At 44.6% G+C, this 12,813-nt stretch overlaps 1 protein-coding gene across 2 annotated transcripts in view; it reads left to right on the forward strand.

The window, feature by feature from the left end:
• The window catches only part of mtus2a (microtubule associated tumor suppressor candidate 2a), a 36,584-nt gene that overhangs the window by 1,378 nt on the left and 22,393 nt on the right, over window positions 1-12,813 (forward strand). For both annotated transcript variants that reach the window (XM_044041511.1, XM_044041512.1), the window contains exons 2-3: window positions 6,924-9,190; window positions 10,380-10,638. In XM_044041511.1, the coding sequence (XP_043897446.1) occupies window positions 7,175-9,190; window positions 10,380-10,638 (2,275 nt within the window). In that variant the 5' untranslated portion in view covers window positions 6,924-7,174. The remainder of the gene's footprint in view (window positions 1-6,923; window positions 9,191-10,379; window positions 10,639-12,813) is intronic.

Raw genomic sequence — 12,813 nt, forward strand, 5'->3', positions numbered from 1 at the left:
TGCGACCTTCAAGGTCATTTTATAGGACAGAACAGAGGGGGAGAAGGGGGAGAAGGGGGGAGGTGGAGATGATAAGTGAAGGAAAGAGGGAAGTAAAAGTATGTCACTATGTTTTTTCAACATTCCTTACCTTTGTTTGCACTTTAGTGAAAGATTTTAACTTTGTGTCAATGTGAAATAAAAAAAAAGAGAGAGGGAGCAAACTAATTTAAATAACAGCTACTGAATGAGGATTCTTGTAGGCCGTTCACTCCTCCATCCTCTCCTCCACTGTGCAGCATGGTGATGTGTGTGTGTGCGCAGTGTGTGCGCGTGTGCGTGTATGTGTGTGTGTTCAGTGTGAATGAAGTGTCAACACGAGCACACACTCTCCTCTCACATTCACGCTGCCTTTGTCTGGAAGGTGGCAATGAGCTTGTTGTAGCTCCGCCCCTGCAGTCACTGGCAGGACATCAGAGACACGCCTCCACTGGTGACACACACACACACACACATATATGCTGGTTTTGCATTCTTTGTGTGGACACTCTTAGACATAATGCATTCCTTTGCTTACCTTACCTTAACCTTAACCATCACTACTAAATGACTAAGTGTAAAAACCAGGTCTTAATCCTCAAAAAATCCCCTTAAAGTTGTGTGGACCAGCAAAAATGTCCTCACAAAGATAGGTTTGCTTAACAGTTGGTCAACACACACACACACTTTAATTCATTTGGACAGCCTAAACAATTAATCATAACTATGACCATGCCTAACCCTAAACCAGTTCCTCAGAAATGTGGTTCTGCCTCATTAGGACCAGGTTTACTGGTCCAGACAGGTCAGTGTTAATGTTCTAAAGAGGTAACAAATACAAGCACACAGACACAAACTTACAGTGAACATGAAAGAGCTTTTATGTGTTTGTTTGTGTGTTCAGGGAAGTGTTGCAGATGTTTCTGTTGTTTTGTGTATTTTGTACATTTTTGTCACAAATGAGAACAGTAACAGTGTGTGTGTGTGTGTGTGTGTGTGTGTGCGTGCAGCAGTGTTTTTAGGAGGACAGGAGCTTAAACTTCACTGGAACAAGCAAAGTCCACATCATCCATGTTTTATGGCGCGTCCCACACTTTAGTCTGTAGCTACTTTCTTTTCTTGATCCTAAAAATAAAGTTAAATGTCAGCAGGAGCATTTGTGCATCTTTAAACTGATCCACAGTCTTCATTGATTTCCCACAGGAGTGCTTCACCCCAACGTGTCCTCTCTCTCACCTCCGTGTATGAAAACAATCCTTTTTACAGCAGCTTCATATCATTAGCTTTGTTTTGTTTCTTTTCACATCGTCATCATCATCATCATCATCATCAACACCAGCCCAAAATCCTTCCCTCACTGTATTCTTTCCTCACCTCTCCCTGATCCTTTGCCAGTCTTCCCTCCCCCACACCCTTGGGCTTTGCCACTTGCACATTACACATGCACACACACACACACACACATTACATTGCAAATTACAAATCCTCCACATCCCCTTCTCTCTCCACCTCCTCCTCGTTCTCTGCAGCATCAGTGGATTGTGTTTTGATGTTTTCCTTAAATAATCATCAGTGAGTCAGCCTGTCTAAGTTACACTCAGCCTGTCTTTGTCTGCTGCTCGCCAGCTTTATGTCTGAATCCACTCAACTGTGTGGGTTTATGTGTGTGTGTGTGTGTGTGTGTGTGAGCATGTGGCAACTTCCCTACAGTCCCACAGAGAATTCCGCTTTCATTGCTTTCTTTGTCTGCGGCTGCTTTGGAGTAGAAGTGAACGTCGCTCTCTCCGCCGTACGTCTTTGTGCCCTCGCAGAGTTTCACCGAGCTCAGTCGTGCAAGAGTTAACGTTTCTCTCTGCGACAGGAGTGAGGATGGTGGGCGGAGGGGGTTTAGCTAATAACAATGCAGTCAGTGCTACCAGCAGCAGCCAGCATGGACACTTTCTCTCCTCTCCCACATGTCTGTTATTTGTTAGTCTGTGTTTTAACTGCAGGGCACAATAAACACAAGTCTGACTCCTTAATTCGGCTCTTAATTCTGTCTCCTCATCAACAGTCTCCCAGAATATAATCCAGCCAAGTTCCTCTGTGTTGTCTGTCCCTCACGTATTCTCTTCTCATTTGTACATTTATGCACTTGTCTGCTCTTGAACCACGTCAGCTTCAACCCGTCTGCACATAGCAGTGATAGCAGACATGTCTGGTTTGGTGGTGATTCAGTCCCTGGAGTCAACATAAAGCCCTCAGGTTGAGGAGCTGTGTCTTTGTTTCTGCTCCTGTTGCAGCAGTGATAGTCAATAGGTGTGTGTGTGTGTGCGCAGTGTGAATGCATACACATTTTTTCATTTTGCTTCTTCTAATAAATCCTATTACTGGAATATTGTGACTACTGGGAATATTCTCTCTGCACACAATCAGGAAATAATCAGATTTTATTGCAGATGATCTGATTTTCTTGTTCTCCTTGATTCGCTGTGGTCTGACCACGACTCTGACCTGAGATCCTGTTGAAATCCTGTTACAGTAACTCCCCACGGAGAAGGAAATGCCATCCCACTCCCACTCTGTGCATGTGGGAGTGAAGTGAACGACAAAGGCAGAGAGGGGGAGGAGGAGGAGGAGGGGGGGAGAGATTATTTTGGCAGGTGTAGTCGCCCTGTGTGCTGTGTGCTGTGTGTATGAAGTATGAAAATGGGATTGATCAGCTCACCCTGCCCCCATTAACTCTGTATAATGAGGAGACTGAAGAGAATGAAGGCCGGAGACAGGTGTGGACACATGTGGACAGATGTTTTCAGCTGTACATGTACTGTGGTGCATTCAGAGAAGCAGACACTGTTGACCAGGACCTGGTGTGTTCAGGCACTTGAGTAGGAAGCTAGTTGTGCGTCCTTTCCTCTTCTCCTTTGTTCTGTGAGATGAGATTTCTTTGTCGAGCGTGGAGTTAAATTCTCTCGGTTCACGTGTTGGAAAAACTGAGGATTGTCACATGTGAAAGGATGTCTTCAGGGCGCTTATTGTGTCTTCTGTGAAAGTGGAGCGTTAATCATGGTTCACTCCTATTTCTGTCTGTTTGGGCTGCTAAAAGAAGAGGGAGGAGCTGGGATGGATTGTTTTCTGTCTCTCTCTCTCTCTGTCTCTCTCTCTGTCTCGGTCTCTCTCCAACCTAAACCAGTGAATGTTTGTGTAATGTATTCACATCTATAGACACATGTTAACAAGTTCACACGTACACACAAATACACACACACACACACACAATGCAACCACAACCCAGCCTGAGGAAAGAGAACAAGGACATGCAACAACGCTGTCACGAGAGATTAATTACATGTGTGTAAAGACACAGTTTGTGCTCGATGTTAAAATAGATTTTTTTAACGTCCGTCCTGCACTAAACCTAATTATGTTACACGGCAACACTCAGGAGTCATAAATTATGGTTACGCACATGTTGTCACGCTGTCCATTTGTATTCTCTCCATCGCTGTGCTCCCACTACACAATGTGTGGGAATTCACACGTGTGCACACGTGTGTGTGTGTGTGTGTGTGTCGTCTGGGTTCCCCTGGGAACACTGGGCTGTAAAACCTGTCTGCTCTCCGGTGGGGGAGGAAAAGCCCAGTTGCCAAAGACAAATGGCATCTGTAATATCCACATGTGCTGCTGCTTCAACAACAAAGATGAACGTGTTGATGAACGTCTGCGTGTTGTCACATCCGTGCTAAACCTGACACTTACACACCAGCATTGTTCATATTCAGTGATAAAAATTTAAATCAGAGCCACATTTGTGCTGAAAATATTTGATTTTATAGATATTTTAAATAAAACCTTAACAAGAAAGAATGAATCTGATGTGAGAAAAAATATAAATCGTCTTCTTCTTCCTTTGACCCAAAACCCTCCTGAAAATCTTCATATCTGGATCTTAACAGTGAAAACAATAAATCCTCTCATGGAAATCTATGTGTCCTCAATGGGAGCATTTAAGCGCTCATTATGGTCATAAAAGACTTTCAGTAATTATTTCATTCTACTCGTATAGGTGAACATTACTGAGTCACTTCAGTAGCTTTTATCTCAGAGGTTCACGTGTTCCGTTGCCATCATCGCTCGTCTCCATGGTCTCACGTCTCACCCACACACACTGAGTCCTCGTGCAGATCTTGTTTTTTTCACTTTATCAGGTTATTCATTTACATGTTAGTTGAGTGCAGCACCTGAGGGTTTAGCAGCGTTGCTGCGATGCATAGCATGAGTCTAGGTTGTGAGTGAATAATGAATGCATGAGCTGTGAGTGTAAGAGCGTGGAGCCGACCTTCAGAGCCATGCTCTCTTTCTAATATTGACCCTTTTTTTTTCCCCCTGGTGTAAGATGTAGGGGTCAAAATGGACTGACTGTATATCCAGTATTCCCTCTGTATTCCCATGCACATGGCATCGCCATGACAACAGGAACACGACTGTTGAGTTGTTTTCTCAGGTTTTTGTCTCCTGCTGTTTTCCCACATGAGTTCAAAATGAGTAGTTCCTGCTCTTCATATTCCAGCCCAGAATATCTCAACATGTGAGAATAATACTGGCCATGAATTCAAGACACCTTCACTTTATAATATTTGAATTTAAAATAAGTGGTAGACATTTTATCACAATACATCGAGGCGTCAGATTTGTTAGTTCTTGTGTTAGTTTATGTTTAAAGTCACGTTAAGTTCATGTTAAGTTTGATTTTCACTTCCCCTTTTATTTTGGTAAACGTCCATGTCTTCCTGTCCCTCATGCACTTCACCTGGTGATGCTTAAGTAATCACTCACACCTGCCCTTGATTCCCTCGTCCCTAGTGTCCTCAGTCCCTCTGTCATGTGCCACTGCGTCGTTTATGTTTCCCAGAGAACACGTCAGAGCCTGTTTGGACTTAAATGAAGCTACAAAACAAAAGGCCAGTCAAGTTTATTTTCTCCTTCTAAGAAGAAGTGATTTTGTTTTTGTCCTTCAAGAGGAAACGATAAATACTCTTGAATCTTTCATCTTCCTCCTGTCACCGTCCCTAACACATCGTTATACTGTTATTGGTCATTAGATGCACATGTGGATAACAAATATTTGAGATAATCACTTTAGTACAAGTACCTTTGACAACAGCACGTACGCTGTGTAATTATTGTATATTATTGGCGTATTTCAGGCAAAGGAAACATAAATTCAGCAGCAGTGCAGAAACTGTCCGTGTTTCTGTTTCTTTTTACTCAAATAGTCCTTGTGCTCGATGTCTTTTTCATTGTGTTCACAGATTTGTCAGATTGCTGTTGTCGGCCTCACTGTGTGGCGACGTTGTGTTTATTGTGACCGAGCTCCCGAGGACTGCTGCCATCAGCACGAGCTCCGGTGCTCCATCAGTGCCAGAACGCTCTCTCTCTCTCTCCCTCTCTCTGTCTCTCTCTCTGTCTCTGCAGTCCTCCCCCATCTCTTTAAGGATTGTCTGTTGTGTAATTAGCTAATAAACTGATTGTGTGCATCAGGTAGATAAATATTAGTCAGTGCACACAAAGGGAGTGTGAGGATTATTCTACATGTTGTTTGTTTGCACACTAGAGTAAATACTTCCTCTAAACAATCAAAGCAGAATTATTCTGCTAGAGCAGTGGAGTAGATTTCTTTGTATTTTGACCTGTAAGTTTTCATACTTAGTCTCTATAATTGCAAAAGCTTAAATTAAATAACCTCTTTAAAACCACACATTCATTAAAAAGACTCTTCAGGAAACTGTGCTAATTATATTTTGGGGTGACCTTCAAGAATGTTTCCCCTTTTGGGGTAAAAGTGTTTTTACACATGCAGTGAAGCAGCATCAGATCAGAGCCACGGGCAGTGGAAGCTGAGTGTGTCACTGATGCCAGAGGACACACGGAGCAGCACCTGCTAATGACAACACGCTGCACATGTGATGACACTGTGATGAAACTAAGCAAATATTGAAGAAAAGATGACATAATGACCAGCTCAGTCCACACAGCATTTACCAAATGAAGTATGATAGAACACTATGATGATGCAGAAGTGTTTGCTTTAAATGCTTCCTCTTCAAAACACAAGTGAACATTCTGAGAGGAAGTATGAAGCCAACCATTTCTTTTAAATACACTTTGATGAAACCGTCCTGCAGCCGCCACACACACTGATATTATGGTGCGACAAAACCTCTGCCATCTGCTCATCTTGTGCACATACGTGTGAAGCATCATATGCAGTCTGGACAAGAGCCATTGACTCACAGGCACAAGAATTCCACTCACCCTGCGGAATCCTGCTTTTAAATGGAGCATGTAAATGGCACTGGCTTAATCAGCCATGTGGCATGTTAAAGAAGATGTTAGGTGCTGAGTGTAGTGCTGCAGTGTGGATTTCTCCCTCCGGTATCTGCTGTTTCTCTACCACACCTGTGTTTCCTCAGAGACTGGTTGAAACAAACTGTTGTGCAGATGTTTTCATGTCGTCCTTCAGCTCATTACAAAACCCCTCACACTCGTCCCTCTCGTCCTCAAGTCTTCCTCTTAAGCCATTCCCGTGGTGAATCTGTCACTTGTGTCCTAACAGCCTGCACTCAGAGCTCTTCTCTCCTCAAACCACAGTGAACTCCCATCATCACTTGATAACTAATACAATATAGACTGAGGTCTCCTGGTCTGCATTTAGCCATCCACCACAACATGATGCACATCTATCAGGGCCCATAAGACAAAAATAGACTCAGAATCCGCTGATACTGAGTCACAGCAGCCTGTGAGTGTGGCACAGCTCATATATCAATGTAAAACACCTAAAGTGGTTTCATGGAGAGAGAGCAAAACTGAATTGTCTGTATTTTTCCTCATGCTCACAGTTTCTTTTGTTGTTCTTGTTGCAGATCGAACCCTGCAGAGCCGTCAAAGACGGCGTCGTCAACAAAACGCTAAATGCGAAATCCGTGGGGAGCTGAACTGAAAACATTTCATGAGATGACATTTCGTCGTTGGAATATGCAACTGAAAGAACTTCGTCACTCACAGCCTGAAGAGACGGGACACGGAGGGAAGAACCATTTCTAACTCTGTAGACGTATGGCCTCAGAACCTCACAAGTGTTTTTAACGCATCTGTTTGTAAGAGCAGCTCAAACATGAGCAACCTGACGACTTTCAAGGGACTGAGGGTCAGCGTTGACAGAGGCAACAAGACTCAAAACCAGTTCCCTCAGTCTGGGGACGACAACGCCAATCAATTAACTTCTATAGGTGATCAAGAAGGAAGACGAGTGACGGAGGACACAGGATACAGCACGTACTCCATCCCTCCTTTAGTCTCCCAGAGCGACTCCCCCGACAAGCTGGTGATCTGGGGCTCTGAGCAGCAGTGTATGCAGTCTGAGCTCAGAGAGTTTGAGCTGTTGGACTGTCAGGAGATAGACGCATTTTTGGGAAACAGGGACCAGGAGGAAGATAATCTGGATGACGACAACGAGGAAAGTTTGAGAGACGGAAGAGACGAGGGTCCCATGTCCATATCCTCCAGCTCGACTGCCAGCTCGGCTTCAACTGACAGGAGGAGAAACGACAATGACAGAGAAGAGAGGAGAATACAGAGAGGTAAAGATGTCCACAAAAGGATCGGCTGTCACAGCACTGAAGAGCTAGACACGTGTGTGACAGGCTCCGCGGAGAAGACCGATACCAGGGAGAGGCGCAAGGGAGGGCTGAAGGAATCCAAGTCTGAGACAAATGTGTTTGTCTCCAGTTTGTCAGCCACTGCCCTCAGCGGAAGTTTGTCAAGTGCTCTCGATATTAGTAGCAAAGCACATTCTCCCATTTCTCTGTCAAGTCCTAAAACTCACCCGTATCCAAATGCAAACAACTCTACCTCAGCCCAGACAAGGAGAAGGGCAGATCCTGTAGATGCCAACCAGAACTCAGCATCACTGCATCCTCAGGAGAAACACCATTCTTTTCAGTTCTGCAGCCAGGATCAGCGACAGAAGGAGGGAAGCCATCATAAAAATGGACTGTCCTCTGATGTGGGGCTCGGCCAAAGGAGAAGGACTGGATTTGACGAGAGGGTTCTGCCACCGCGACGGCAACAGCTCGTCAGACCTCTTCCACAGAGCAGGAGCTCTGCAGAGCCGACGGCTCATCAGGAGGAGACAGGACAACCCAGTTCTCCAAACTACACTCTTGAGTCGTACAGCAATGGGTTAAACAGAAAGCATGTAAAGTCAGCTTTACGTGAACCGTCAGATTTCTCTTATCTGTACAGCACACCCGCAGCCTCCCAGGCCAGACAGCCCAGCCAGACTAAGAGAGAGGTTCCTTCTGTGGAGAAACAACCAGCGTCAGCACTGGGGCTTAGTTCTAATCCCTCCAACCCTTCTCCAACAGAGAAGAGACCCCAGATTCAGTTCACATACAGGAGGAATTGCTCCAGTCCCAACAGGACTGGGGTTGAATCCAGGTCGTGTACTCCTCCTCACTCCCCTCTGAAGACACCCCAGGGTTCACCGCGCAGGCAACCCTCCATGTTCCTTGTTACCAGGAACGTCCCCGGAGTGGTTCGACATATCCCGTCAGGATGCAACCCTGCTGTGTCAACGTCAGCTCAGGGCTATGGCAACAGTTGCTTGAGAGCACCAGTCAAAACTAACATAAGCACAAGCGGAATCTCCAAAGCGCCTCTTAACAACCAGCAGAGCTCCTCCTACCCTCAACACGACTCCAGCCCCAAAGAGAGCTCCCCATCACCCAAACTTAAACCGAAAGGAGTTCGCCCTAAAATCATTACCTATGTCCGAAAGAATCCTCAGTTCAAACCCCAAGTGGCTGACGGACCCTATCAGGTGTCCTCTCTGCCGTCCCGGCTCTCGGCGTACGCCCACGGACAAACCCCGCCTCCCTTCAGAGGAAACCCTAAAGACACAGACACCAGAGGAGTCCCGGTGCTCTCTGCCTCCAATCTGCTCTATGACAAGTATCGTCAGGACATGCAGGCAAACGTCTTCCCATCAGCTGCACTGAGCAGGAGCATCAGGGCCCCCGCTCACACACACACTGTTCCCCCCGCACACACACACGTTCACCCCCACAGCCACACGGCTCCACCCAAACTGAGCGGCAAAGAGGGCGACTTCTACGGGGCGGGGTCAGAGGTGAGTGGAAGCACTGTGTATGATTTTAGCAGAAGAGCGACGACACAGATACAGCTGAATGTGATTGTGCTGTAGTTTGGTGCATTCACAAAGGTTTTTCTGTTCAGGATCATCGTAAATTCTCACTGACAGTGTAAAGAGACTGCAGTAGAGTTTAATTCTTCTTTCATCAGTCAGCAGCAGTACCATCACATGCATTACTGTAGCATTATTGTGCTCCTTGTCCCGACCACATCCAATATTTTCTGTCATCTGCCTCCACCTTGTCCTCTCCCTTGTGTCCTCACGTCCTCCTTCACAACATCCATGAACCTTCTCTGTGGTCTTCTTCTTTTCCTTCTGCTCGGCAGCTCCATCGTCAACATCCTCTGTCCAACATAATCACTATCCTGTCTCTGCACATGACCAAACCGTTCAACCTCAGCTGTCCCTCATTTCTAATCCTGTCCATCTTGGTCCCCCAATGAAAATCTTCAACCCTGAGACGTCCTGTCTCTAAACCAGGCATCACAGCTGACCTCTCCACCATCTTTTAGACACCTATCTCACCCACGTCACCCTGTCTGTCCTCTCCTCTCTTCTCCTGTCTTGTGCTCTGTCCGTTGAGTTGCATCCATCCCACAGCAAACTACTATGTGTATAATTAATCACAGATATTCTGCGATTCATCCGCACTCTCACCAGAGCTGCATATTATTGCTTTAAAGTCATTCCTTATTGATTCTCATCAAACAGCTTTAGTAAGCATTCATATTCACGCAGCATTAAGCAGCAGCAGCATTAAGCAGCAGCAGCATTAAGCAGCAGCAGCAGCAGCATGTCTGAATAAATAGTTAATACAGCGAAGAACAAAGTGGACAGATCTCAAGGCTTCACATGTCACATATGGAGAGTGGTTGACACCTAATCTTGATTTATACTGGTGATGCTAAACACTTTATCATTTATACATATCCTGTCTGATCATTTAGATTTTTAAATCAATTTTAAATCAATATACATTCAAAGTTATGCACGTGTTAATTATGTTAATCATTTTGTTTTCTCAGTGTGTGTCTACAATATCACAAATACACTGGTCATTCTTTACATTTAAAAGATAAATATCATTTTATTTTATTTTTAATTAGTTTAATTCAGTTAGAACAGAATTTTTTCGTCCTTAATTTGAATGATTTTTGCCCTGAAGGTGGAAAGATCTGCTGCTTTCAAAGGGAATTGTGCAGAAGACTCACTGCAGCCCCCGGCGGCCGCTCAGGGCGGGGCGGGCGGCAGTCTGCTGCGCTCCGGCAGAGGTCTACGTCTCGGCCTCGGAGCTGTCAACAGGACGGCTGTGGCCACGGCCAAGGGCAGAGGACCTGGTCAAGGTCAGAGGTCAGTGCTGGTCTTCAGCCAGCCGGTCCAACCTGTCATCCCAGCGACAAGCCAGAAAAACCACAACCACGCAGGTGAAGAGATCTTTGTTTTTGATTTGTGTTCTCAGAGAAAACAGAATCTTAGACTCTGAGTTAGATGTTATTGCTTCTTTATCTCTGGCTCCTCTGCAGCATTAAACTCTTCCTCCCTCACACCGGCCTGAGATGAATGGCAGCTCATTTTTGGCTGCTGTGATTGGACGGAAATATTTCTGCTAATTTACAAACTTGAAGCAGCTTCCTCACACTTTTCCTTCACGCGCAGCTCGTGTCTAATTCAGATTTTTCAGATAACACTTCTGCAAAGTGAGGTTCGCGTTGCAGCTTGATTGTCACTGGAATATGAAATATGGAGTCTGTCCTTCACCGTGCACTCTGCTGCTGCTGGAAAGCTCTGGCATTTATCATTCCCATGCATATTTAATCTGCTCTTTTGGTCGCAGCTACATTCACGCACTGCGTGTGTTAAATTGATCATCACAGTGTTAGGATCTGTCAGGTGTCCTTATCATAATCCCTATTAATACATATGTATGGTGTCTCAGTGGAGCTCGGCCCTTTGGGAACAACAGGCTTTGAAGTGCAAAGCAATTAACAGTTGGGTGACGTCAGCACCGGCGCTCTCACTCTCACTCTGCAGGGATAAACATCACTTCACATTATTATACGTGGCTCTGGTTTTTGTAAAGTATGGACTCTGTCCCTCGGAATGACATTTTATCCGCAGGAGGTTTTGAACACGTTGTTGGTATGAAAGTGTGGATCAGGACGTTTGTGCTGAAGCCACCTCTGCATGTTGACAATCTTTGCTTCTCTGCAGCCGTGAAGCCGTGAGCTTCGCTCCAGTAGAGCTGCAGAGATTGCAGTGCACTCGAGTGTCACATTTAATAATATGCAATTTAACGCTGTGTGGAGGGGAACCTGTGCAAGGTGTCATAACTTACCTAAAATTGAAAATCACTTGGTTGTTATAGTACATACATAATTCAACTCAGTCTTCTGTTCCTTTCTTTCTTTGTTTCTTTCCGTAAAAAGATAATAAAGGAAAGTGTATGATGATAAAAAAGTAGGGCTGCAACGATTATTCGATTAATCATTTACTAACTGAATCGTCAACTATTCTGATGATCCATTATACAGTTTTGAGGGTTTTTTTTAATAATTAAAACAAGCACTTCTTAGATTTGAATGTTTTCTGGTTTCTTTTCTCCGTTTGACAAAGAAATCATTAAAACTGAAAATGTTTTCCTGGCCAAACAAATATTCAATGAATCAAGAAAATGATTGACAGATTACTGGATTATGAAAGGAATGGTAATAAAAAGAGGTTGTTGAAGAGAATGCGGCTTTGACTGAGCCTTTGACCACTTACTGCTCATTTCCTCACTTCACATTTGCAGGATTTTGAGTCCTTTTTTTGTAGCTTTCCAGAGCCATTGTATATAAGTTTGTATGAAAGAAAGAGTCAAGGTTATCTTTAATGTTTTATCTCTTGTCATGAATAATGTGTATTTTCATTTAGCTGCAGCTTTCATCCTTGTTATGCTTCTTAAAGTGGATATTTGTTCAGCTTCCTTCTCTGAGTGTAAATGCAGTGGGGTATGAGGGCATTTATCTTTAATGATCCTGACCTTCTCACTCCAGAGAGATAACCTGTATTGTCTCTCTCTCTCTCTCTTGCGTTGAAGCAGTGCTTTTCCTATCATGTGCAGCAGACTGAAGCAGAGAGGAGAGCTGCTCACCTTATCTCTGCAGCCAGCAGCCAGCAGGGGATAATGGGCTTCTGTCGGATCTCGACACTTTAGTGTGAGCTGGGGGTTGAAATGGGACAATTTCTTCCCGTTGCTCAGTAACAAAAACATGCCACTATGGAGCAATGATTGCTTTTTTATCCCTCTGATTCCCCGTCTTTTCTGTCTCGTCTTTTATCTCTTTTTCTTCACTCCTTTAATCCAGCTTTTATTTGACCTTAGCGTCTGGTTTAGCGTCTGCACCTACAGCAGCATAAAGCGCACCTTGACAGAGTCAGTGTAATACAAGCATTACTAAGTTCAACTACAATGTAAACACAATCAACTCAGAAACATAACGTATACGCGCTGTAAAGATTTATCATCCGTCTCCTGAGTTATGGGCGTTATAATTGATGTCATAACTGTGTTTGGCAGTAAGAGAAACTGCTGCTGGCCGACAGCCCAGTGTGCAACT

This window comes from Solea senegalensis, linkage group LG13 (genome assembly GCF_019176455.1).
Source record: "Solea senegalensis isolate Sse05_10M linkage group LG13, IFAPA_SoseM_1, whole genome shotgun sequence".
Lineage (NCBI taxonomy): Eukaryota > Metazoa > Chordata > Actinopteri > Pleuronectiformes > Soleidae > Solea > Solea senegalensis.